Raw genomic sequence first — 27,018 nt, forward strand, 5'->3', positions numbered from 1 at the left:
GTGCTTCCCTTTGGAAGGAAGGGAGTGAGCACGTAGCAAGTGCATTTCTGTGAGTGCTGGCCAGTTCTGTTTCCTAACTGAGGTGACGCTTATGCAGGCCTTTACTTTTTTTTGTTTTAAGTTGGCTTATTTATGTTGAGAGAGAGAGACAGAGTGCACGGGAGGGGCAGAGAGAGAGGGAGAAAGAGAATTCCAAACAGTTTCAGCACTGTCAGCATGGAGCCCGATTCGGGGCTCGAAGCCACTAACCACGAGATCATGACCTTAGCCAAAATCAAGAGTCCGTTACTTAACCCACTGAGGCACCCAGGTACCTCACCCACAGAGTGGTGACCCACGGAGGTGCCTGTAATTATTTGTATGTTTATGTTTTATTCACTCTTTGGAATGTGTGTTACAGTTTCACAACAAATAGGCTTTAAAAAAAAATTTTTTTATGTTTATTTATTTATTTAATGTGTATTTTTGAGACAGAGAAAAAGAGTGGGGGAGGAGCAGAGAGAGGGAGACACAGAATCTGAAGCAGGCTCCAGGCTCCGAGCTGTCAGCACAGAGCCCAACGTGGGGCTCAAACTCATGAGCTGCGAGATCATGACCTGAGCGGAAGTCGGACGCCCAACCGACTGAGCCACCCGGGCGCCCCTAATGTTTATTTAGTTTTGAAGGAGAGAGAGAGAGACAGAGTGTAAGCAGGGCAGGGGCAGAGAGAGAGGGAGACACAGAATCTGAAGCAGGCTCCAGGCTCTGAGCTGGACAGAGCCCGATGCAGGGCTCGAACCCATGAACTGCGAGATCATGACCTGAGCTAAAGTCGGCCACTTAACTGACTGAGCCACCGAGGCACTCCAAGAGGGATCATGGTTTTAATCTTTGAAACAGCATTGATTGAAAAGCGTTCTCTTCCGAGCTGTTGTTTCAAACAAGGAAGTTAACTTGTTTTTCCTGTAAAAAAAAATGTTGGATGGAACACACCTGTTTTAATAATACATCTGTTTCAATGCATTTCCTAGTTTTTTTCCTTGGAGATGTGTGTCTCACAGACTGTTGCTGGTCTTTGTCAAAATTATTACCAAATCACAATTACAGGAGGAAAAACTAAAAGGGTTGAGATTTCGTTAAGCTAAATGAATTTCATTCAAAGGTTTGTCCTTTATTCTAAGATTATGTTGTTCCTATTATTTGGTGTTAAAATATTTTCAAATTGTGAAATTATGGTAATAATATATTGTGGACTTTCTTATTGATTAAATGTAAGTGAAATATATACATATGCATACCTAATGTAATAATTTGGGGAGGTATAATCACACCTTGTGAGTCCTTCATTTTTTTTTTTTTTTTAATTTTTTTTTTCAGCGTTTATTTATTTTTGGGACAGAGAGAGACAGAGCATGAACGGGGGAGGGGCAGAGAGAGAGGGAGATACAGAATCGGAAGCAGGCTCCAGGCTCTGAGCCATCAGCCCAGAGCCTGACGCGGGGCTCGAACTCCCGGACCGCGAGATCGTGACCTGGCTGAAGTCGGACGCTTAACCGACTGCGCCACCCAGGCGCCCCGAGAATACATAGCTTTTAATGTGACTTTTTGTCATTCAGTGATCTAAGACCAGGCATTGCCCCTGTTTTGAGCTTGCAAAGCTATTTTTTAAAAATTTTTTTAATGTTTATTTATTTTTGAGAGACAGAGACATAGCACAAGAGAGGGAGGGGCAGAGGGAGAGGGAGGCAGAATCCGAAGCAGGCTCCAGGCTCTGAGCTGTCAGCACAGAGCCCGACGCAGGGCTTGAACTCACACAAGATCATGACCTGAGCCAAAGTGAGATGCTTAACTAATTGAGCCACCCAGGCACCCCAAAGTTATTTTCTTCATTGAATTTTTAAAGCTATTTTTTTCTCTACCGAAGCGAAAGTTAAGGGGAGAAAAAGCCAGATGGAGCTAAGGAGCTTCTAATGAACAAGCAGCAGCACCCTGCCCCACTCTCTTCTCCCTCAGGGTCTACTCTTTCTTCTGGTTATTCTTTTGATATTTCTAGATGGAAACCTACACTGTTATCTTCGGATTCATCGATGGTGGATGTTATCTGTTGGCTTCCTGTGGTAGATGAGGGTTCAGCTCTCTCCCTACTGCACACAGACTTTTCCCTACCCTCAAACGTGGGTTCTAAAAAAGGTCCTTACTTGGCAGAAATGAAAAGTTAGCAGTCCTGCACTGAACCCCCAAAACGTCTGGGGGTGAAGTATTATGGGCCTGTGAAATTCAGAAGTCTACAGCCACTGGTAAAGTCGATGGTTGAAGGATTTTGGTATTTGGACATTATTTGGATGTTCAAATATCTTTGGATGATCACAATATTTGAAAAGTCTTTATAAATGTTACAAGGTATCATCCTACAGTGATGCTTTGATTTGCTTATACCATCTGCATGGGAAGATAGCACCAAGTGATTGTGCCGTTCTCTCTTCGCTAGAAGACAGTACAGTGAGGTGGCACGTCTTAAGCTTTATCAGGTGGCTGGTAAGATGAGGATTATCCCAGAAGCTCTTCTTTCCAGGTGAAGTAGCTGACATAAATAAAAGAAACAAACCAAATGCCCATGGTTTAACAAAATATAATATTTAACCTTTGAGAAGCACAGTAGTATGTAGACGGCATGTTTAGAATATCTTCATACGATATACAAAAGAAAATGATGGAAGCTACTCAATTGTTGATAAACTCAACCTGGAAATTCTAAAGGAATTGGGATTATTTAGGACAGATGAGAAAAAAAAAAAATGAAGAGGCAGAATGAGGTAGGATTTTCCATTAAAAATTAAAAAAAAATTTTTTTAATGTTTATTTATTTTTGAGAGAGAGCACAGGGCAGGGAATGGCAGAGAGAGAGGGAGACACAGAATCCAAAGCAGGCTCCAGGTTCTGAGCTACCAGCACAGAGCCTGAAGCGGGGCTCGAACCCACAAACTGTGAGATCATGGCCTGAGCTGAAGTCAGAGGCTTAACCAACTGAACCACCCAGGCACCCCCTAAAAAATTTTTTTAATAAAAAAAAAAATTTAACATTTATTCATTTTTTTAATGAATTTTTTTATGTTTATTTGAGAGAGAGGGAGAGAGAGAATGAGTGGGGGAGGGGCAGAGAGAGAGGGAGACATAGAATCGAGGTGGGCTCCAGGCTCTGAGCTGTTGGCCCAGATCTTGACGCAGGGCTCAAACTCACAAGCAGTGAGATCATGACCTGAACCAAAGTCAGGTCACTTAACGACCAAGCCATCCAGGCACCCCAAACATTTATTCATTTTTGAGAGACAGAAAGAGACACAGCACGAGCAGGGGAGGGACAGAGAGGGAAGGAGACACAGACTCTGGAGCAGGCTCCAGGCCCTGAGCTGTCAGCACAGAGCCTAATGCAATGCTCAAACTCACAGATCACGAGATCATGACCTGAGCTGAAGTTGGACGCTTACCCGACTACTGAGCCACCCAGGCGCCCCAAGGATTTTCCATTTTTAATCAAGAGATCAAAGACGTTACTTAAACTGAAATGGGAGATACTTAGTGTGATAAAATTCCAGGTTTTCTAACATCTCGAGCCTTGTGAGACCGTGGAATGTGGTCCCTGCAGGGAAGGGGCAAATGATTCCCACCCCACACCCCATAGCTTTTTACCTGCAGCAGTCTGAAGGTGGCCTGTCTAGATTGTTTCTAGTTTTATGGTCACCACTTATGTTTTCTTACTGACTGTGGGCTGCTGTTTGTTGTCTAGTTGTGGAAGACATCAACAAGCGCAGAGAGCCGCTGCCCAGCCTGGAGGCTGTGTATCTCATCACTCCGTCTGAGAAGGTAAGTCCCGCCCCCAGAAGAGCTTTGGCTAAGGTTGCACGTGCTGGCTTGGTGCAGAGCATCTGACATTTCTAGGTTAAGCGCGCATTTAACACACTGCTCTGATTAAGCGTGCGGTCCACAGACACGGAAGGAGGGGTACGGTGTGCAGTCGGGGTGCATTAAGCTCTCTCAAACACAGCTGCTGTCCAGAAGGCTGGGTCCGGGTCTCTCCAGTTTCCCCCTCATGCACTCCCTCTCCGGGGAGGAGACCCTCTGTGTCTGAGTAGTGACTCACCTCCGCAACTCTGGCATTCTATAATTTTGGGTCTGTTTTGTCAGTATCCAGGTTATGGCAAAATTGACCTGTCTTATCATTTTAGGGGGGATTGGTTCAAACCGGTGTCCAGACAAGATTCACCTCCTTGCTTTTGTTTGATAGTTGCCTTAGGTCTCTTAATCTGTATAAATTCCTGCCAGTTTTCCATTCCTTTCTTTTCACTTTTGAAAACTGGCTTACAGCTGAGTTTTTGCAGATGCAACTAAATTGTCAGCACTTCATCAATGTGAGTTTCCTGGAAGGTTTTTGACCACTTTCCTCTTTTGTGAATATCTTCTCAGGAACCCAAGTTATAGTGGCTCCAAAGAACTGATGCGGTCTTCTGGAATGAGCTAAGGAGGATTTTGTTCATCTAAACTCTGAAACAGTCCTACTTTTAAGGCTTCAGAATTCTGTTATGGCCAAACATGAATTCTGCATTAAAAAAATCCCCTGCTGTTTTGTCCAGGCAGCTTGGATTTAACCCAGTTCAGATATAGGTCCACATTTGCTGGCAGAATTGGATTCAGTTCCTTCCTTTTCTCCCCCCTCTACAGTCTGTCCACTCTCTCATCAGTGACTTTAAGGACCCACCGACCGCTAAGTACCGGGCTGCTCACGTCTTCTTCACTGACTGTAAGTAGGGCTGGCAGTTCCCACCCCTGTCCTTCCAGGTTAGCGTCTCTGCACAGCAAGGCTGGTCAATAGGGAAGAAATGGTTCTTGCCACGTTTCTCCTGATCTTTTATTTTCTCTTCAGAAGATAAATTGCCTAAGAGAGAAAAATAAACACACGCAAATACAAACCTACTCAGTCATGCCGTCCTTCCTGATGAAAAATAGCACCTCTTCTAAGGACTAGAGGGCTGAGTGCTGAGAAGAAATGTCCAATGCTAGCTTTGATGTTTCACTGTATAGACTTCCAGATATCACCGTAAACTGTAGTGTATTTCCATCAGGTTTTCAGCTACAAAGATAGTCCAATCCAGTGGTGATTGTAGCAGACAGAACCTGCGTCATCATCCTGGGATTCATTTTCTTACTTTGTGGAGGTTTTTTGCACAGGGAGCCTCATGCAGAAGCGTCTTGGTCACTCTTTGTTAATAGCAAAGAGAGGGGTGGCCGAGCTGGCTAGCTCATGAGTTCAGCAACAACAGTGCACCCTCCGTTCCTCTCTTTAGGGAAAGTCCCACAGAACTCGCCACTGAGAAAAGGAGGAAGGGTTCTTACGAAGAATAATTGTTTACTATCTGAATTCGGGTGAAATACAGAGCAGGAACGTGACATTAGTAATAATAAACCAAAAAAGCATTTCTGGGAATCCGAAGCCATATGTTTGGCTCGGGAGAGCCCTTGGCAGTCCTGGTTTCCCCACAGGTGGGTCTCGTGTGCGGCTGAGTTCCTTCAAGGGTCCAGGAGAACCGCCTGTACTGCCTTTCCCGCCGGTTTCAATTTTCTTCCTTATATTTTTCATTAACATGTCAGATGTATGGTGTTTGTTCGTATCATAGGCCCCTTTCTTATCCCCTTCTTAATCTCTTACGGGTTTTTTTTTTCCTTTCCCTGATATCAGAAAGTAGTTTATTAGCTCTCAAATCTCAATCTTATTGCCATTTGTTTCTCTGTTATATGTGGAGGGCCTTTTAGGTGGCTTTATATTCCCTTTATACCTTATAGTCAGTGGATATCTTAGGATGGGACGAACGTTCCAGTTGCCTTCTTGAAATCCTAATAAAATAAAAACCCCACCAGACGCGTGCAACTGCTGAAATGAAGCAGCAAGCAGACAGGAAAGCCTGCTGTCTTTTGTCATATTCTTGCAGCTTGTCCAGATGCCCTGTTTAATGAGCTGGTGAAATCACGAGCAGCCAAAGTCATCAAGACTCTGACGGAAATCAACATTGCATTTCTCCCCTATGAGTCCCAGGTGAGGCCGAGTGGGGTGTGTATGGAAAATCTGGATCCTCGCTGCTCAATCAGGAACCCTGGCAAATCCTGAGAGGGGTGTGTGTAGTGAGGAGAGGTGGGGAGGAAGATTGTGCATTCAGAATTGCCGAATGACGTGCGTAAGTGGATGTTGATGGAATGGAAGCAGAGTGCCTCAGGGGTCTGCCCGATGCCCTCATCTTACTCTCCGGTTATTTCTGACTTTTTTTTTTTTTTTTTTGTCAGCCCTCACACCTTTCTTTGTATGCATTTCATCCTTGCTCGCAGTGTTCACTCCTGCTGGCTGACTCCTTGAATACCCAAAAGGTAGCCAGTCCAAAATGAGCAGGGAAGGAGAGCAGGGGAAGGGATCAGACAACACCCATCTGCTGCACAGGAGACTGGTTTTTGCAGAGATAACCTCCGCTCACACTCTGCTGGAGGAGCAGATGGTAGCCTTCGTCATTGGCTGTTAACACTTCAGATGCCAGAGCGCCGCCACAAACCTCTCCCCTTGGGAAAATTGTTAAGCTAGAAAAGGTGAAGCTGATTGTGAGAGAGTTCACAAAATTTTTATGTTAGTTTTGCAAGATTGGTTAACGTGTCTTCTCCCGGCAAACAAGAAGCAAAAATAACAGGACCCCTAGGCATTTTGCAAAAGGTAAAAGATGACTGGCGTATTGCGTCTTTATAGATCAGCTTCTAGACACCAGAGAGTGACCTATTCTTAAGTAAGGAGGGATGGAAAACATTCAGTGTGAACTTTTTTTTTTTTTTAAGTTTATTTATTTTGATGGGTGGCGGGGACTGGTCAGAGAGAGGAAGAGAGAATCCCACACAGGCTCTGTGCTGTCAGTGCAGAGCCAGACACGGGGACTCAGACTCACAAGCTGTGAGAGCCAAGATCAAGAATTGGTCTCTTGGGGCGCCTGGGTGGCGCAGTCGGTTAAGCGTCCGACTTCAGCCAGGTCACGATCTCGCGGTCCGTGAGTTCGAGCCCCGCGTCGGGCTCTGGGCTGATGGCTCAGAGCCTGGAGCCTGTTTCCGATTCTGTGTCTCCCTCTCTCTCTGCCCCTCCCCTGTTCATGCTCTGTCTCTCTCTGTCCCAAAAATAAATAAAAAATGTTGAAAAAAAAAATTAAAAAAAAAAAAAAAAAGAATTGGTCTCTTAACCGACTGAGCCACCCAGGCGCCCCAGTATAGCATGAACGTTTAAAGACAGTGTCTTTCCCTTAGTGCTTGACATAAAGCCTGTTCCTAGCTTGAAGGCAGGAATTTTTTTTCTCTGTGTGAGCCCACCTGGATTGGGCTCACACAGAGAGTGTATTCAACCAATATTACATTTCATGTATTTTTAAAAAGTGATAAATTTGTTTTTAACCTCAGGTTTTGTAGAAGATCAGGGTAGTTTATATAAGTGAGACTTTGAGAAAATACTGATAGCTGATAAGCTAGGTAATTAAGAGAAGATGTTAAACTTCTAGAATAAGAAGAAAAATACAACATATTTATTATTATTATAATTAAGAGAAGATGTTAAACTTCTAGAATAAGAAGAAAAATACAACATATTTATTATAAGGATAGGAAATTATTCAATCCATAAAAATCTTTATTTGCCCACAGTCACAGATAATTTCCAGCTTGTCCCTTACTTTATAAAAACTTACAATGGCCTATGAGGGTTTACACTACCCTCCTCTCCTGTTCTTCTGGCCTCATTGTTCATCAGACAGTCTGGGGACATGCCTGCCGCAGAGCCTTGGCATTGGCCGCTCCTTCCATGTGAAAGCCCCCTACTGGTCCTCACCTCCTTTAAGCCCTTGCTCCTACATCACCTTTTCAAGGAGGCCTGGTGTCCTCCCTGTCCAGTCCCCCAGGACTTCTTCCCCTACTGAGTTGTGTTCTCACACACTTACCAGTTTCTCACATATCATGTAATTTACTTGTCATTATGTTCATTGTTTATTGTGTGCCTTCTCCTGTAAGATTCCAAACTCCTCGAGGACAGTCATGTTTTGGTCACCGCTAGTTACCAAGTGTTTAGCACAGTGCCTGGTCTGCAGCAGACACCCAGCACATATTTGTAGAATAAATGAAAACATGTTCTACAGACTCACTACCAAGGTTGGAGAAAACTCCCGAGAGCTCACCATTTTTCACGCTAACATGATATATATATATATATATATATATATATATATATATATATATATATATATATATTTTTCCCTTATTTCTTTTCCTTTTCAGGTGTATTCCTTGGACTCTGCTGACTCTTTCCAGAGCTTCTATAGTCCCCACAAGGCTCAGATGAAGAACCCAATACTGGAGCGCCTGGCAGAGCAGATTGCAACGCTGTGTGCCACCCTGAAGGAGTACCCGGCTGTGCGGTATCGGGGGTAAGGCAGCACGCCAGTCTGCCTTCAGTGGCCTCTCGTGTGTCCACTGGGCGAGGAGCTTCCTTTTGCCTTGAGATTCCTCTGGCAGTTGTCCTAAGAGGGTTAAGATTTGAGTGTTCTTGCATTTATAATTCTTCCAGCGTTTTTGATATTCTCTAAATTTTATTGTGAAATATAGCGCATACAGAAAAGGTCATGAAATATATATATTCAGTTACTTAATAGCTAAATTTGAACCCCTGTGTAACCACAACCCAGGTTTCCTGTGGGGTTTTTTTGTTTTTTATTTTTTTTTTTAGCTCTTTCCAACCTTTAAAAACAAACACTATCTTTGCAGAAGGTGTCCCAGAGTAAGATAAAATACAAGGACAGTTCTCCAAGGGGCGCCTGGGTGGCGCAGTCGGTTAAGCGTCCGACTTCAGCCAGGTCACGATCTTGCGGTCCGTGAGTTCGAGCCCCGCGTCAGGCTCTGGGCTGATGGCTCGGAGCCTGGAGCCTGTTTCCGATTCTGTGTCTCCCTCTCTCTCTGCCCCTCCCCCGTTCATGCTCTGTCTCTCTCTGTCCCAAAAATAAATAAACGTTGAAAAAAAAAAAATTTAAAAAAGGACAGTTCTCCAAAGGACATATTCCCCAGATTCTATAAAGTCATTCACGTTATTACTTACCTGCTGTGTACTTATCCTGAAGACACAGTCCCTGTCCTTAGGAGCCCTGATCTGGAAGGGTAGGTAGCATGCTTACCAACACGTGTGTGTGTAAGCTGTGCACACCCAAACTGCGGCCCTGCAAGACCAGTGCTTGAGGGCAGTATAAGCTGAGGGCTAGGGCATCCCAAGTGGGGAGACCCCTTGGAGCTGAGAGACCAGAGGTGACATTTAGGCTAGGTCTTGAAGGGCAGGTTCAGATTCCAATAGACCAATGAGGAGTACAGGGCATTTTGTGTAGACAGTTGGCCCTTGCCATTGGGATGCGCAAATATTTGGAGCTGGGAAAACAAAGGATGAGTTTGAGGAGGGTTGGCAGTCTGGCACAGTGTCTGTGTAGGGCAGTGGGGCAAGATGAAGCCGCTCCTAGAGGCCCCGGATGCCAGGTTTGGGATTGTGTCGGTCAGTGGTTCTCCCTGGGAACCTTTGGGGGATTTGCGCAGGGGAGCGAGTGCAGTGCTGTGGGAGTGAGAGCAGCAGTCAGGCAAGGAGACCCAGAAGGGGTGGCCACCGTAGGAGGAGTGGGGGGCCTGAACAGGCAGTGCTGAGGATCAGCATGGCCCCCTGTCCTGCCTGCCTCCTTGTCTGCTGGAATGTGCAGCCATGGAAGAATACCTCCCTCTATTCTGGATGTTTCCTGACAAAAGCCTGTGGAAGTTCAGAAATGGGGGGCTAGGCCATAGCTTCTGACAGGGTAAGGGGGGCTTGGAGTTCATTTGGGAGGAATGGGGCTGGGAACAGAGCTGCTTTAGCGCTGCGCCTGGCCAGGTGGCAGCAGCCACACTCTGTACAATCGGGAGGGGCCCCAGGAAGTGCTGTCAGGCCTGGCCAAGGGGAAAGGCCCACAGGGTCTCACTTGTACCTTTCTGGCTCCGCCAGCAGAGGCGCCTGGTGGCTCTGTCAGTTAAGCACCAGACTCTTGATTTCAGCTTAGGTCGTGATCTCACAGTTCGTGGGTTCGACCCCTTCCTGTCGGGCTCTGTGCTGACAGTGCAGAGCCTGCTTGGGATTCTCTCTCTCCCTCTCTCTCTGCCCCTCCCTTGCTTGTGTTCTCTCTCTCTTAAAATAAATAAACTTAAAAAAATATGTATCCCCTGCAACAAAACAAAACAAGATCAAAGGAAATTTGAATTGTGGGAAGTGAGAGAATCAGGTGGGTCAGGCTCGGACAGGCTGATCACAGGAAAATGGTGGATGGCCGGTACCCTCTGTTGAAAGGTGGTCATTTTTCTGAAGCCAGTTGGAATGATTACTTCTGTTTTCATCTAGATAGTTGTTGTTGTTGTTGTTGTTTTTTTAGGTTTATTTATTTTGAGAGTGAGCAAGTGAGTAGGGAAGGAGCAGAGAGAGAGGGAGAGAGAATCCCAAGGAGGCTCCACTCTGTCAGCACGAAGCCCAGCGTGAGCTGAAATCAAGAGTCTGACACTTAGGGGTGCCTGGGTGTCTCAGCTGGTTAAGCGGTGGACTTCAGCTCAGGTCATGATCTCATGGTTTGTGAGTTCGACCCCGCATCAGGTTCTGTGCTGACAGATCAGAGACTGGAGCCTGCTTCAGATTCTGTGTCTCCCTCTCTCTCTCTGTCCCTTCCCTGCTCTCACTCTGTCTCTCTCTGTCTCAAAAATAAATAAAGATAAAAGAAAAAAAAAAAAAAGACTCCGACTCTTAACCGACTGAGCCACCTGGACACCCCTAGTTGTTGTTGTTGTTGTTGTTGTTTTTAAGGAATTAGGAAATCATTTATGTTCCAGGCACTGAGCAAATCTTTTTATTTTATTTGTCATTTGAAATTATATACGTAATACATGACTATATTCTCAGTGTAGAAGAACAATTCAGGTGAAGCTCATCTCCCTTGACCCTCCTTACACTGTTTGGCCTTCCTCCCTGAGGCAGTCAGTGCCAGCAGTTGGGTGCACGGGCAGTTCACCCTATGTCACTCCTCCTTTGTCAGGGAATACAAGGACAATGCTTTGCTGGCTCAGCTAATCCAGGACAAGCTCGACGCCTACAAAGCCGATGACCCAACAATGGGCGAGGTAAGTCTGGACTTGGTCCACGTGGTTCTCTCGCTGATTGACCATAGCGTTTATATGGCATTCCTGGGGCAGCTTGGTTCTGTTGCTCACAGAAAGTGCCTGGTGCCACTGTTCCTGCACATTGGCCTCCAGGGAGATGCTCAGGCCCTTGGGCAGGATGATAGAGATTTTGCTCAGTGTAGCCGCGGTGACCAACCTGTTTCTGTTTGCTGGGACTTTCCAGTGTTAGCACTGAAGGTCCTGTGTCCTGGGAACCCCCTCAGTAGTACAGTACCCAAACCGGAAAATCAACACCCGTACCATCTCCAGCCCTTAATCCCACTTCACTAGTTTGTACACGTGCTTGCACGTGTGTTCAGTTCTGTGCAATTATATCACATGTGTAGATTCATAGAACCACCACAGCAATCCAGAGAGAGTTGTTCCATCACTGCAAATCCCAGGTCCTGGGAACCCCCTTGGTCCCAGGCCGACTGGATGGTGGGTCACCCTATTTGTAGCCGAACCCAGATGGTACTCTCTTTCATAAGCTCACCTTGGAGCCCAGCCACAGTTTTGGACCTGCTTGAAATTATGAGATTTCACATAATTATGAGTCCATTATGAGATAGACACATTGGATTTTTGCATGGTGTGACTGGTGTTCTCGTCAAGCAGCAAATGGACTAGTCAGTGCTATTTTAGTAGGTTTTATCTCAGAGTTCACTTCCTGGGGCTGCTTTTACAGGGGGGACAGCCACCCCAGTGGGAGAGGCTGGAGTTGTATGGGTGGCTTGTGAAAGTCTTCCCCTGTGTCCATCCTTCCAGGGCCCAGACAAGGCGCGCTCCCAGCTCCTGATCCTGGACCGCGGCTTTGACCCCAGCTCCCCCGTGCTTCATGAATTGACCTTTCAGGCTATGAGTTACGACCTGCTGCCCATTGAAAATGATGTATACAAGTAAGTGTACACACCCAGTGTGTCTTTGCAGACAAACCAAACGCACCTCTTTCATCCTAGGGAATGTGGGTATGTTGATACGGTCTTGCTAATAAGCCTGCAAGCTTTTCTGTGGGTTCCCCAAGTCCACTTGGCATTAGCAGCCAGGAACTGGTGCCCCTTGTGGGGGAACAAGAGCTTTAGAACTTTAGTTCACGGCTCACATCACCTCAGCTCAGAGCCTGCTTGGAGGTGTTGATATGTTGGTGTGCACGTGTGTGTGTGTCTGTGCATGCAAACGGATGCATATCTTATTCAGGGTTCAGACTTCTTAGTTATAGATCGTGAAATATGATGATGATAAAATATGTCACCAGAAGTTTCTTACTGACCTTTATTTGTAGAAGAGCTGTTTTCTTCATTATAATAAACATTTTTCTTGGTAATAGTCATCCGAAACTTAATTTCTAAAAACGAGTATTTGTTTTTTTGGAAACAGACTGTATTATTTTCATGTATTTTATTTTATCCTTTATTTTGTAACATATTTTAATCATAAAGGTAGTGGTTTCAAAGTGAAGGTTCTAAAAATATGACTGAATCTCAGTTTTCTTCCCCGTTGGTGCCTGTAATTCTTGCTTTCCTTTAGATGTTCGTGATTTCACATGTAAAAATATGCTGAGGACCTGTTGCAGGCAGCTGATTTTAAAACTGAAAATTTGGGTACCACACATTTGCGGATGGTATCCCAGTCCTTCCCAGGGAGGAGTAAACGTGATCTTTGCTTTTCCCTTACGAGTCATTCTGAACCCACCTTTAACCTAACTTGAGCACGTACTAGCTAACCCTGAAGATTTTAAAACAGCTTCAAGTCCATTGCCTTTGATTAGAACTCTGGGTCTCTACCTTCCCGAGAAACTGCACCGTGTCAGTGCTGATGCAGCAGACCTGATACAGACCATGCCCCATCGGATGGTCAGGGGGCCTGTGGTAAAATCCTCCGTGTGACATCTGTCTGCTGAGGACTATAAGCTCTTATCTGTTACAAATCAGAGGGAATTGGGTACACTTTGTGAGGACATATCCTCTCTAGGTACGAGACTAGCGGCATTGGAGAGGCCCGGGTGAAGGAAGTGCTCCTGGACGAGGATGATGACCTCTGGATAGCGCTGCGTCACAAGCACATCGCGGAGGTGTCCCAGTAAGATCCCTTTGCTCCATCCCTCCCCAGGGACCTCAGCCAGACCTCAGCCACCCCTGCCGCCCCAGCTCCAGGGCTCACTCCGTAGTACAGGGTAAAACCTTTCCCCAGATGGCAGTTGCTAATGTGCACGTTCTGGGCACTTGCACAGAGCTGGTCAGTAGATGAATTTGCCAACATGCTAACCAGTGATGATGACTCCCTTCTGATCTCAGCTCGAGTGACACCAACTTCACTGAGTGAGAAGATCCATTCTGTGTTCAGGTTGCTCTTAGGATTTTTAGAAAACATCTGTAGCTCTCAGGAAATGCTTTATCAACACTGAACATTTAAAGCCGATTCCTTCCATTGAAACGCCCAGATTCTACTACATCAATTTGATTTTCTTTTATATAGCCAGTGTGTAATCTTCTTCCCCTTTTGTCTTACCTAAAATTTCTAAGGAAGAGCTGTGCCTTGAATCTGTGCCTATTGAATTTGTGCCTTGCTCTCAAAATGTTTCAAAATGTTTGTAACACCTGAATGTTGTTGTTGTTGTTGTTGTTGTTGTTGTTTTTAATGAGAGAGAGAGAGAGAGAGAGAGAAAGAGAGAGAGAAAAAATATCTCAAGCAGAGTCCACGCTCAGCACAGAGCCGGACACAATCCCACAACCCTGGGATCGTGACCTGAGCCAAAATCAAGAGTCACATGCTCAACCTACTGAGCCACCCAGGCGCCCCGTAACAACAGACTATTTTATAAGACCTTTATGCTATCGAGAACAATTCTACTTTTGCAAAAAGATATTTTCTGGCTGTTACATTGAGTTGGTGATAGTCTTAGGAAATTCACAAGGAAGCAAGAAAATAAGACAGCCTTGGATAGTTCAGTTCAGAAAAGTAGTCCCCAAACTTTTTGGATCACTCAACCTTAGGAAAATGTTGATTCACATTTCCAATATGTGAGTTGATTTATGAATTTACTAGTTTATTCTAATATATATATATATTTTACAGTATATACAAAAACACAAATTTGAAAAAGATGGAGTAAAATAAACATAAATAGAAGTACTAATAATTCCTTCTCTTGAATCATCCTGTACACCTCCTCTGGAGACCCTGGTTGAAAATATTGGTTAGGAGGGGCACCTGGGTTGCTCAGTGGCCTAAGCATCCGACTCCTGCTTTTGGCTCAGGTCATCATCTTATGTTCATGATATTGAGCCCTGCATCAGGTTCCGTGCTCACAGCATGGAGCCTGCTTGGGAGTCTCTGTCTCCCTCTCTCTCTCTGCCTCTTGCTCTTTCTCTCTCTCTCAAATAAACATTAAAAAAATAGAATATTAGGAAAACAGTGTATCCCCCTCTCTCCTCTTCAAAAATCACTGTAAGTACATACCTTAGTGGCAGGAAAAGTCACCATGTATTCCTAAAGGAAGAATCTTGCACCACTAGTATAGGACTTGGTGTTGCTGTGAAACTTAGTTGCCTCCTTCTGTCTTCCAGGGAAGTCACCCGTTCTCTGAAAGATTTTTCTTCCAGCAAGAGAATGAATACCGGAGAGAAGGTAAATGCATCCTAGAGCTCCAGTGCCCTTTAGGCTAATCCCGGTCTTCCCTCTGGGAGCCGGCAGGCAGGACGCTTCCTTGGCACAGGATTAGTGAGCCAGGGGGTCATTGTCCCTGCTTCATCTAATACTGTTTTGTCTTGTTTTTGTATTCAGGATTGAGATCAGGTGCCCCTGTCTTTTGATGTTTATAGAGATCTTCATTTTGTTACTCTGAGGATTGATATTTACGGTTTTAGATCATGCGTCAGCTTAAGCCAGAAGAACCCTGAAACCTTTTTTAGCTTGTGGTGGAATTAGAACTCAACTTGCCTGGTCCTTTCCTTATCCTGACTGTTCATCGGAGGTAGCTTAGCCATCTTAGTCAAGGGAAATGCACCTCTGATTGTGTCACTCCCTTGCTTAAAACCATCTGGTGACTTTCTGTTCCCAGCAGAATCCAGCCCCACCCGTAGACACACCTTATAGCATTGGGCTATCAGGCCCCCCAGACTCTCAGGTCTGCCCCCCACTCTCTGGCACCCACGGCCTTGCTCCATCCATGCCTGAGTTCCTTGCCTGGGGCTTGCCTTGTCAAGTCCTGGTACTTTGGCTCAGGCATCGTTTTCTCAGAGAAATCCTCCCTGCTCCTCCCTGGACTAATGAGGTACCCCTCCACTGTGCACCCATACTCCTGATTCCCGCGAAGAACACTAATCCTCTCAGTCGGAATGACTCCTCTGCTAGATGGTAGCTCCACAAAGACAAGAATTTCTTGTTTGTTTGTTTGTTTGTTTGTTTTTGTTTTTTGTCCTTATATCTCCAGCACCTAACCTGGCATGTAGTAGTAATTCAACAAATTTTTGTTGGCTAGAGAGGGATTAGGTGAGTCACACGGTTACCAAGTAAACAGACCCCTGTGACCTGTCAGGATGCACATCCCGGCCCTTTCCCACCTTGCTCCTTCTTTCTACCTGTCTACACAACTGCAGCCCTTCTGCTGGGATGAAATGTGAACTCAGTTTCAAGACTGCTTGAGCTGAGTATGCAGAAGAACAGTGTGGAGAAGAAAAATTGCTCTTTCCTGGCAAGAATTATGCTCTCAGTAACTTTCTAGTCCAATAAATAAAACATAATTGCTACACTTCGGAGTTCAGTTCCCTACCTAGAAGATAGTCATGGTATTTGAATCAATAATTTTTTGAGCCAGAGGCCTGGAAGTCCAAACCCACAGTGATCTCAGGTTTAACAGATTGATTTTGAGAGTTTCCGAGCGTGCACTTGGGAAGTCTGGTGCTGGCTGCTGTCCTGCCCTGGACCTGCCACCCTTGCACAGCCTCTTAGGTCAGGGCCATTAGAGTGAGACCATATGTTTTCCTTTCCCTTATAGACCACCATGCGGGACCTGTCCCAGATGCTAAAGAAAATGCCCCAGTACCAGAAAGAGCTCAGCAAGGTATGACAATCCCAAATGATTGATTTGAATCTTGACTATAATCAACTTCAGTAAGACCTCTCAGAGCCCCACTGCACTGACTGATCCACTGAAATCGCAGGTTTTTAATCAACTTCTGGTTTTATTAGGAAAAGCTGAAAGACTGGACCGACAACTTATTTCCTATGACTTTCTTTTCTCCTCTTCGTCTGTTTTCTCTCTTTATCCTTCAATTCCTCACCTCACGAGCCTCTCCCCTGGGCTGCTTACGTATTCTTATGGCATGGCAGCTGGACTCCACGAGTGTGAGTGACCGAGGGAGAGAGCCAGGAGGAAGTCACTGTGCCTTTTCTGTCCTGACCTGGGGTGTCCTACATCATGTCCTCCACACTCTCCTTTAGAAGCGAGTCACTGAATCCAGCCCACGCTCAAGGAGAGGGGAATTAAGCTCCACCTCCTAGAAGGAGGGGTAACAAAGGATTTGTGGACACGTTGTGGAACCATTATGCCACCCTGCCCCCATACAGGATTCCTTCATCTGCTTGACTCCTTTGGAATGCGGTTTGCCCCTACCTCTCCTGACACAGAACTTTCTGGCGTGTTCTGCCATGTTTGTGTTCTGTTTCAATGCATGTTTTACCTCCTTTACGAGGCTGGAGACTCCCTGGTGCATTGCACAGTGTTTATACATAGTAGGTGCTCAGTTTATGCTTCATGCGTCCGTGAGTGATTTCTGGATCATAAACTCTGCTTTTTCCTAGTATTCAACCCACCTGCACCTGGCCGAGGACTGCATGAAGCATTACCAAGGCACCGTGGATAAACTCTGCCGAGTGGAGCAGGTAGGACCTTTTCCTTCTCTTTCTGCCATCCCCGTTGACCCACCTGAATTTTAACATGTGACTTTGAACATCCTGCAGAATCATAGGATAGAGAGATGGGGAAGTCTGCTAGATCATGTTGTCTCAACTCTGGAGCCAATGTACTTCTGCTCTCAATGGTAGGGATTAGACTGGTCTGGAATGCTGTGCTGTTTGGATTTTGCATGTCTGACTCTCCACAGGCTCCCTGGAGTGTCTGAAGAGAGATGTCTGGAACTCTGAGCCCTACACTGACAGGGCTGGCTGAGGTTTATATTCCGAGTGTATTTTCCTCCTGTGGTGGCCACACCGGTTTTGGAAACCTAGATGAGAGAAACTAGGGTAGTAGCATGTCAGAAACTCACCACAGCCTCCCTGATCATAAGTAGGACTGAAAGTCAGCAGTTTGCGGTTTGAACTCTGTCTCTGTCACTGGTTTGTTTGATGTGCCTGTTTCTGCTTTGCTTTCCTCATCTGCAAAGGGAAATAACAATGCTGCCATAGTTTCCAGGAGTGTTGTGTGGAGTCACTAATCCTGGCCCTCCGTTCTCCAAGCGAGAACTTCACTCAGCTAGGGTCTCTTCCATGGGAAGGGAGGGCATTTGAATGTGAAGCCTCAGCAGGAATGAACAACTCAAGTCCTTGGTGTGAAGCTAAGATCTACACCGTCCGGTGTGATGTGACGAGCCAGCTTAGGTTTGTCAGACCTGTCCTGATTTCTTGGCTCTCTTCTAAGGGGCAGTGACCCCCTAAAAACCCATCAGTCTCACAGCTGATCTTGACAGGTGCAAGGTCCTCTCCAAAAGAACTTGACTGTCCAGAAAACAGGTTATCCCTACATCAGTAAAAGTGAAGTTGGGATGAATCCTTGGAAGTGTACATTTTTTTCAGAATTGCTCCGTGGTATTTGTTGAACCGGTTATGTTTAATTTGACCTTTAGAGAGTATTAGATTTGGGTCCGGCTAAACAAACAGCTGTTGAGGCTGGCAGTGGCTCTGAGAGATGAGAAGGCCTGGGGGCACCCACCTTCCTTGACCCAGACAGACCTGGGTAACCTCAAGGTCCTGATGGTTATGGACTCGTGGGATCTTAGAGAAAAAGGGAACCTTCAAGCGAGCCCTGTGTGGGTTCCCAAGGGAGTTGCAGCCTCTGGTCTCTGAGAACAGAGTAGAATGGTTGTTGATTTGCTGAGGCTGATGATGTGCCTTCTCCAGCCTGTCGACAGCCGGTCTGACTCTTGCCTGAGTTGGGAAGCGGGGCTGTCATTGTGCTCTCTCTCCTCTTCCTTCTTTGGCCAGCCCTTCTCTCCTCCTTCATCTGCCTGGGTTGGGTTTGCAGGTTCTAGAGCCCTTTTTTTCCTACTCATCTTAAAAGTGGTTGGAGGGGCGCTTGGGTGGCTCAGTTGGTTGGGCATCGACTTCAGCTCAGGTCATGATCTTACGGCTCGTGCGTTTGGGCCCTGCATTGAACTCTGCTGACAGCTCAGAGCCTGGAGCCTGCTTTGGATTCTGTGGCTCCCTCTCTCTCTGCCCGTCTCTCTCAGAGCCATCCACCCTCTGTCTCTCCTTGAAAAATAAACATTAAAAAAAAAAAAGTGCGTTGGAAAATTAAAAACAGGTTAAAAAATGCAGAGTAGTTAAAACTCAAAAGGCGTGTCCTTCAGAGCCAAGGGGAAGCACAATGGGGAGAGTCTAGCTAGGCAGGCGCCCCTTAATATGCCAAAGCTCTTCACGTGCGGGACGTGCCACTGACTTGGCCCCGATCCCTCAGCAGAGCTCTGTACCTCTAGAGGCCCCACCAGAACGGAGGCTTGACCTGAGGACGTGGCCTAGGTGCACGGACACTCACCCGAAGGGAGCAGCCTACTTTCAGACAAGATGGCAAAAAAATCAACGATGGTTTCTGTTTTTTGCAAACTGAACCCCGGGGCTATCATCAGTTCTCACTGGCGCCACGGAACATGGTGCTAGTGACGCCAGTGCAGATTATGGTGCATTGTGGGAGCAGAAAGGACCTTCCCCAGTGAAGCGACCAATCCTATTTATGGTCTACAATCGTCTAATTGTTACCATCCGTCCAGACTGTCACTGGGAGTGGGGCCAATATGGTGTGTTTTCTGCAGGACCTGGCCATGGGCACGGATGCCGAAGGGGAGAAGATCAAGGACCCTATGAGAGCCATCGTCCCCATTCTGCTGGATGCAAATGTCAGCACTTATGACAAAATCCGCATCATCCTTCTCTACATCTTTTTGAAGAACGGTAGGAACGACGGGCTGGAGAAGAAGGGATAGGTGCTCTCTTGGGCAAGTGAAGTGAGGGAGAGAGAGAAGACAAAGTAGGAAAGTTTAGGAGACACGGAAAGGGGTATTATTTAGTAAGGAGATCCCAGGGGCTCTTGACATTGGGGAAATGAAGGTAAATCAGTTGGAACTAGAATTGAATTCAAGAGTTAAGAAAGGTGAGGCGTCTATGGAAGAGGACGGGTCGGGGCAGGGAGAGCCACTGACAGCAAAGCCAGTTTGTGAGGGCTTGTCCGCCAGGTGCTTTAACTTGCATCACGTTAGTACTCTCCACCTTTAAATAACTGATTTTTACCCACATCACAGTTGGGTTACCGTCCACTGTGCAGATGGACACGGAGGCTCTTGACTTTGATGTGGGCAGGGGTGGGCAGAAATGGCTGGGAAGCAGAAGACGGATGGAAATACAGACCATGATGGGGCAGTTGCTGAAGGTCACAGCCTGGGACAGAGTGGCTTGGGTGGAATGGAAATCCTGATTTTGTCTTCATCTTCCAGTAAAGTTGATGCGGTGAAGACTCATTTCTACTAATCCTGAGGAGGAGAAGGGGCACCATCCCCCCTCAAGCGATTGGCTCTGCTTCTGAGTGTGTGATGTGCAGTGGCTGGGTGTGGTGACAGGGGTTTTGTTCTCTCAGGCATCACTGAGGAGAACCTGAATAAACTGATCCAGCATGCCCAGATCCCCCCAGAGGACAGCGAGATCATCACCAACATGGCACACCTGGGGGTGCCCATCGTCACTGACGTAAGGGGCCAGGCTTGCATGTGGGGAGGGAGAGGCAGAAGGGAAGCTGGCATGTCTTATCTGTTCTCCCCTGAATTACTTAAGGTGGCTTAAGATACATACACTAAACGTTGAGGAAGAGAAAACATAAAATCAGAGGAATAAAGGGATAGATGTAGCAAAATAGAAGTGAAACTCCCAGAACCAAGACGTGCACATCCAGGAGTTGCACAGAGTCATTAAATCTGCGTTGAGCCAGCCCCAGCCCACGCCAGCTTCGTCCCCCATGTCTTGAGCTCAGTCTGGCCATGCCTTTGCATACCTGGGTCCAGCATCTTCTGTGAGAGCGGGAGCACAGCGCTTAGCATCAAGCAGGTTTGCCACTTGGTTTGTCACTGAGCCAGGCCAGGGCAGGGAAGCCTGACCATGCAGTGCGCTCCAGAAGAGGCTGGGGGCCAGAGGACTCCAGAGCTTGAGGAAGAGGCCCGAGCACTCTTTGGAGCTCTCTGCTAGGAACCTTCCCGTGCACCTGCTTCCTGTGAGGAGTCTCTCACTCAGCAGTGCTGTAAAGCTAGAGCTGCAAATGCGCTTCTTTTGGAATCTCAGAGTCAGAAACTTTGTCCCAGAGCCCAGACCTGAGACCTGTAACGGGTGGTTTGGTGTTTTTTGACCCTTGTTCAAGAGGGACCCAAATGGGAATGGAGATGGCTTACCGACGCACCCCAGACTGTTGAAGCAGAAGCAAAGACCAAGTCTTACACAAAGCTGCCTTTTCTCCTATAATCAAAAACAAAACTTTTTTTTTAACTACCAGGATTTTTTTTTTTTTTTTTAATGGAGCTTCTGTGTTTGACCCACATTTGCCATTTTCCGTGGCTTTAAAGAACCGAGTTTGCTCCAAGGGGGCACATGCTGGACTTTTCCAGGAAACCCTCTCCCACTTAGCCTCTGCTAGCGCTGACTCTCTGAAGGGAGTGCTCTGGAGCGATCTCCAGAGGCCAGCAAGGTCGCCGGGGCCCAGGTGACCCGTGACTCTGTCTAATTGTGCGTGTGTTTGTATTCAGTCCACCCTGCGCCGCAGGAGCAAGCCAGAGCGGAAGGAGCGAATCAGTGAGCAGACCTACCAGCTCTCCCGGTGGACTCCGATCATTAAAGACATCATGGAGGTCAGCGAGGGAGGGGTGCGAGGATGTGTGTGGGACAGCCCGGGCCCAGAGCTCTTCACTTACAGGCCCAGAGGCCTCCAGCTTCACCTGATGTGGGTGATGGTGACAGCCTGGGGTTATCTGTCCCTGAGGATCTGTACCTAGTCTCGGGGTTCATTTAGGCCCCATAGCCTTGTCCTGAGGGTTTAGGAAGAACAGCCCCCAGGGGCCGCTAGATGCAGATCCCCATGATCCATATGACTTAGCCCCATAGGAGAGACCCCTCAGTGGTGCCGTTATCCCAAGAACCAAACACATCCCAGCGTCTGCAGGTCACATGAGTCACAAACACCACACTAAGGGTGCGGGTATGGAGGGGCTTTCAGGATTCACCCGAGCCAGCCCCTCCCTAAGCCTCCCTGTCAGTCAGGGACCCCGCCCTGCCAGGCATGTTTCTGCCGCTGCTCTTCTGTTCACATCCATCCCTTGCCTGCAGTGCTGTCCCCTTCCACTTCTGAGCCCTGCCTTCCTTCAAAGTCCCCGTCAGGTCTCACCGTTTGCATACACCACCCCCGTCTGACCGCCCAGCACCACGGAGCCGCCCTGGACTCCTGTAGCATGTATCGGAGATGCCCTTTACGTATATGTACCTGCTCAGTGTTTGGAGTCAGCTCTTTATACCTTGGCCTGTGCCCTCAGCTGATGTGTCCTCTGGGCATAGCAGGTGTTTTGTATTTGTGAATGTGAGGTGTCCCTCTGCTCCTCGCCTATAGCATGAAGAAACCCTGCTTAGAATCCTGCCCCACTGGATCTCCAGGGTGGGTCTTAGAGGCACCCTGTCCAGCTCCTGCTGTCCACAGGTGGACAAGACTGGGGTCCGGACAACGAAGGGGCTTTCCCAGAATTCCTTTGTCAATCCACGCAGTCCAGGTGTTCTGCTGAATTATGAGTTAAAATAAGTGTATTTTAAATATATATAGTGAGTCAGCTTCCTATTTTTAAAACCCACAAACCAAAGGATGGGTGAACATGAGACATCTAGAAACCAATTGGATTTCTTTGTAATGTAATTAAAGCCCACCCCTCTGTCTCATTCGCTCCTTTGTTCTCTGCTCCCTTTTCCTGCCCCACTCCACTCCCCTGGAGAGACATGTGCGTAGGTTTCACATGGTAGCTGCTAAGAGGAGTGGAGATTTCTAGGCAGCGGGAGGTGCCTAGCTGGCATCCACCCACTAGATGATTAGACCCTTGGAAAACTGAGGATGTAAAGTCTTGTCTTGCATGAGAGACAATGCCTGTGCCGAGTTTCTACAAAACTGGTGGCAAGTGCAGGAATTTATTGGAATGCAACATTTATAACCTCACATAGATGTAAAAGAAAAGAAAAAAATTGGAAGGGAAGCAAGAAAAAGTAATGCACTTTTTTGGTCTTATTTGTTTATTTTGAGAGAAAGAGTGAGCGCTCGCAGGGAAGAGAGAGCAGGAATCCTAAGCAGGCTCCACACTCAGCACAGAGCCCGACGTGGGGCTTGAGCTCACGGCCATGAGATCATGACCTGAGCCGAAATCAAGAGTCGGACACTTAACCGACTGAGCCACCCAGGCACCTCGGGTTTTGTTATTTATTTTTTATTTGGGGGAAAGCACAGGTGGGCTAGGGGCAGAGAGAAGGGGACAGAAGATCTGAAGCAGGCTCTGCGCTGACAGGCTGACAGCAGTAAGCCTGATGTGGGGCTGGAGTTCATGAACTACAGGATCATGACCTGAGCTGAAGTTGGTCCTCAACCACCCAGGTGCCCCTTGTTATTTTTAAGGTTTATTTACTGGGGCTGCTGGTGTCTCAGTCAGTTAAGCACCCAACTCTTGGTTTCAGCTCAGGTCATGATCTCACTGTTTGTGAGCTTGAGCCCCGTGTCAGGCTCCGTGCTGGCAGTGCGGAGCCTCCTTAGGATTCTCTTTCTCCCTCTCTCTGCCCCTCCCCTGCTCATGCGTGCTCTCTCTCTCTCTCAAATTAAAATTAAAAAAAAATTTTTAATAGAGCTTATTTAGTAATTTCTATACCCAACATGTGACTCGAACTCACAACCCTAAAATTAAAAGTCACATGCTCTTCTGATTGAGCCAGCCAGGCGCCCCACTGCAGTTTTTGTTTGTTTGTTTGTTTTTTAACTGCAAGGTCGTTAAGGTCTTCTTCATGAGCAGACCTACGGACTTTTCTCCATGTCCATGCTGAGTGCCGTTTTAGGCCCCTGCAGCAGGCAGCAGGGCAAAGGAGCTCTGGTTGTTGCAGATGCGGCCATGTCGCTTTGCCAAGTGACTTGTTCCTTGAATCATCTTGCCTTGGTTCTGCCAGCCCTTCCCAAACAAATGGCAAGCCTAGCATCTGTCTCTTTTCTTCCCAGGACACTATTGAAGACAAACTCGATACCAAGCACTACCCGTATATCTCCACCCGCTCCTCTGCCTCCTTTAGCACCACCGCGGTCAGGTGAGTGGGAGTCCAGAGCGAGCAAGTGGGAGAAGGGGGACCGTCGCTGGGTGGTTGTCGGCCGCACGGTGGTCCTGGTATGACACAGCATCCACCAGAACCCTCCCCCGGCTTCTCGCCACAGCCAGAGTGCAGGCCTGGTGCTTGGAGCAGCCCATGAGGCCCTTCACTCTCCGGCTTCCCACTCCTCTCTGACTCATCCCTTACTCCTCCCGTTTTTCTCTCCACTTCTGCCATGCTAGCCACCTCCTCTGCCCGTGTCAGGCATACTTCTGCCTCAGGACCTTTGCACTTGGCTTTACCCTCTGCCTCAAATGATCTGTCCCCGTACATTTTCAGGACTTGCCTCTTATCTCCTTCAGGCCTTTATTTTTATTTATTTATTTAAAAAAAATTTTTTTTTTCAACGTTTATTTATTTTTGGGACAGAGAGAGACAGAGCATGAATGGGCGAGGGGCAGAGAGAGAGGGAGACACAGAATTGGAAACAGGCTCCAGGCTCCGAGCCATCAGCCCAGAGCACGACGCGGGGCTCGAACTCCCGGACCGCGAGATCGTGACCTGGCTGAAGTCGGACGCTTAACCGACTGCGCCACCCAGGCGCCCCTCCTTCAGGCCTTTAAAATCAACTGTTACTTTGCCCCGTCTTCTCTAACTACCCTGTTTTAACATCGCACTATACCAGTGTTCCTAGCAGCATTATTCATAATAGCTCAAAAGTGGAAACAACCTAAATGTCCATCAGCTGATGAATGGATAAACAGAACACGGCATACTCATACAATGGAATATTATCCAACCAAAGGAATGAAATACTGACACGTGTTCCATGGATGAAGCTTGGAAACATTGCACTAAGTGCAAGAAGCCAGTCACAAAAGTCCACATGTTGTGTGATTTCATTTGTTTGAAATGTCCAGAATGGGCAAATCTGTAGAGATAGGAAGTAGATTAGTGGTTTCCAGGGACTGGGGATGGGGGTGGGGTGGGGGAATGGGAAGGGACTGCTAAAGGGTATAGGGCTTCTTTTTGGGGTGACGAAATAGTCTAAAATTGATTGTGGTGATGGTTTGCAATTCTGTGACTATACTAATAAGCATTGAATTGTACGCCTTTTTTTTTTTTTTTAAGTTTATTTATTTGGGGCGCCTGGGTGGCTCAGTCGGTTGAGTGTCTGACTTTGGCTCGGGTCATGATCTTACGATTCGTGAGTTCAAGCCCCCCACATCAGGCTCACTGCTGTCAGTGCAGAGCCAACTTCGGATCCTCTGTTCCCCTCTCTCTCTGTCCCTCCCCCACTTGTGCCCTTTCAAAAATAAATAAATATTTTTTTTAAGTTTAATTATTTTGAGAGAGAGAGAGAGAGAGAGAGAGATTGAGAATCCCAAGCAGGCTCACATACCTGGTGACACTCCATACTTCTGTCCCTGGTTCTCCAACACTGTGGGTGTTCTTAGTTGCCTGTGGTGCCTTCCAGGGTCTGTTTTCAAAAGCTCTTCCTCTTGTTCCCCTCTTTGCCACGCATCTGGAAACCTTCCTGCTGTGCCCTGCGGTGGCATCGGAAGGCATTTTGCCCCTAGACTCTCGTTGGCCTCCCTCATTGGTGTGGTCCAGGCTGTTCCCTGGCCCGCAGTGGCATCAGTTACTTTTCCTGAGGTGGCAACCTCAGAGCCAGGTGCTACTCGGTTTTTGTCTGTCAGCAAGAGCTTGACGTGGCTCCTGAGAACATTTCAAGGCTGAATGAACATTTGAGCGTGGAACAGGAGCGCCACTAGCTCCAAAGAGGGCATCCCGGGGCACCGGAGTAGCTGGCAGTTCCCAGGGTGAAACCTCCACATGTAGCTCTCTATCCCCTGCTCCTGCTGTGCCCACCCATCTTTGTCCCCCACGCCCGGCCTGCTGGGCTCACTTTTAGACCTTCCCTTGGGCCCAGGCCGGAGGTCTGTGGCACCTGTGGCATTATGCATCCCCTCTGATGCCAGTAGAGGCCAAATGTTTATTGCCAACATTGGAGCAAAATACGAAATCCCCAGTGTTGCCCTGGCCAGGCCGGTGACGATGGCACACTGTCAGATGACTCTCTCTGTGTTGGCCCATGTGCGCCCCTGGCACCTTCAGGATTTTGGAAAGTGACTTTAATGCTGTCGCAGTCAGGGAGAAGGGCAGAGATTTCGCTAGAGACTTGGCCTCCTTGTTTTGCTTTGATTTTTGTTTTCTTTTCCCCATTTTCTTAACCTGGAAGCAACCCATTTCTCATTGTTCCTGAGGACAAGGTGAAGACCTACTAACAGAAGCCCAGGGGCAGAGGAGACACCTTTGGGAACTGTCCCACCACCGAAATGCCTGTCTTTCAGGGGGCAGCTCAGTGTCACGTCTTCTGGGAAGACTTTTCCAATGATGCCCAGATGACGCTAGAAGGCGTGCATGTCCCTGTGGCACCGAGCCCCTCCATCGCAGCACGATCCTGACCTTCCTTCTCCCCGCCCACCCCAGTTAAACCGCGAGCTCTCGGTGGGCATGGCTGAATCTCGCCGAGGGCTGGCACCTTGGTGCTGGGGGAGGCCCTGATCAGGTGAGGTGCTTGCTGCGTGAATCAGGGTGTACCAGCCTGAAGATGGGCCTTGACTCCATCGTCACCGCTCACTGCCAGCAGAGTGTCCCAGACAAGCCTAGAAACCTGTACGCTGGAGGGCGGAAGCTGACGACCATCACGAGGGGCAAAGCTGTGGAAGGTGACACGTCACACTTGAAAGCTGACTCGAGCCTGCCTGTCACCTACATGCTTCCGAGAGAGTGACGAGGTCACAGCACGGGTAGCCCAAGCACTTGATAATTTGCACAGCGGTTCAGTTCAACCAACACTTACTACTACTCTGTTTTGGTCACTGGTGTACAGAGCGAATGTGTAAACAAGTCATTGAGGTATGAAGTGATAAGTCCTCTGAGTGCAGATAAACATAATTAATCTCTCTCTCTCTCTCTCTCTCTCTCTCTCTCTCTCTTCCCCCTTCCTCCCCACCCCCCCCCCCCCAGCGCCCGCTATGGGCACTGGCATAAGAATAAGGCCCCAGGGGAGTACCGCAGTGGTCCCCGCCTCATTATTTTCATCCTTGGGGGCGTGAGCCTGAACGAGATGCGTTGTGCTTATGAGGTGACCCAAGCCAATGGAAAGTGGGAAGTGCTAATAGGTGAGTGGGGGCATGTGTTCTA

The 27,018-nt window shown here is 47.5% G+C and overlaps 1 protein-coding gene across 3 annotated transcripts in view; it reads left to right on the forward strand.

Annotated features, from left to right (window-relative positions):
- The window catches only part of STXBP1 (syntaxin binding protein 1), a 74,832-nt gene that overhangs the window by 38,764 nt on the left and 9,050 nt on the right, over positions 1-27,018 (forward strand). For 2 of the 3 annotated variants that reach the window (XM_043565921.1, XM_043565920.1), the window contains exons 4-18: positions 3,764-3,840; positions 4,696-4,774; positions 5,961-6,064; positions 8,317-8,465; positions 11,121-11,205; positions 12,013-12,143; positions 13,216-13,323; positions 14,811-14,871; positions 16,241-16,306; positions 17,047-17,127; positions 19,269-19,407; positions 20,087-20,196; positions 21,240-21,341; positions 23,723-23,808; positions 26,842-26,996. In XM_043565921.1, coding sequence (XP_043421856.1) covers positions 3,764-3,840; positions 4,696-4,774; positions 5,961-6,064; positions 8,317-8,465; positions 11,121-11,205; positions 12,013-12,143; positions 13,216-13,323; positions 14,811-14,871; positions 16,241-16,306; positions 17,047-17,127; positions 19,269-19,407; positions 20,087-20,196; positions 21,240-21,341; positions 23,723-23,808; positions 26,842-26,996 — 1,533 coding nt within the window. The remainder of the gene's footprint in view (positions 1-3,763; positions 3,841-4,695; positions 4,775-5,960; positions 6,065-8,316; positions 8,466-11,120; positions 11,206-12,012; positions 12,144-13,215; positions 13,324-14,810; positions 14,872-16,240; positions 16,307-17,046; positions 17,128-19,268; positions 19,408-20,086; positions 20,197-21,239; positions 21,342-23,722; positions 23,809-26,841; positions 26,997-27,018) is intronic. The other variant, XM_043565922.1, reaches the window with a different exon arrangement.

This window comes from Prionailurus bengalensis, chromosome D4 (assembly GCF_016509475.1).
Source record: "Prionailurus bengalensis isolate Pbe53 chromosome D4, Fcat_Pben_1.1_paternal_pri, whole genome shotgun sequence".
Classification (NCBI taxonomy): Eukaryota; Metazoa; Chordata; class Mammalia; order Carnivora; family Felidae; genus Prionailurus; species Prionailurus bengalensis.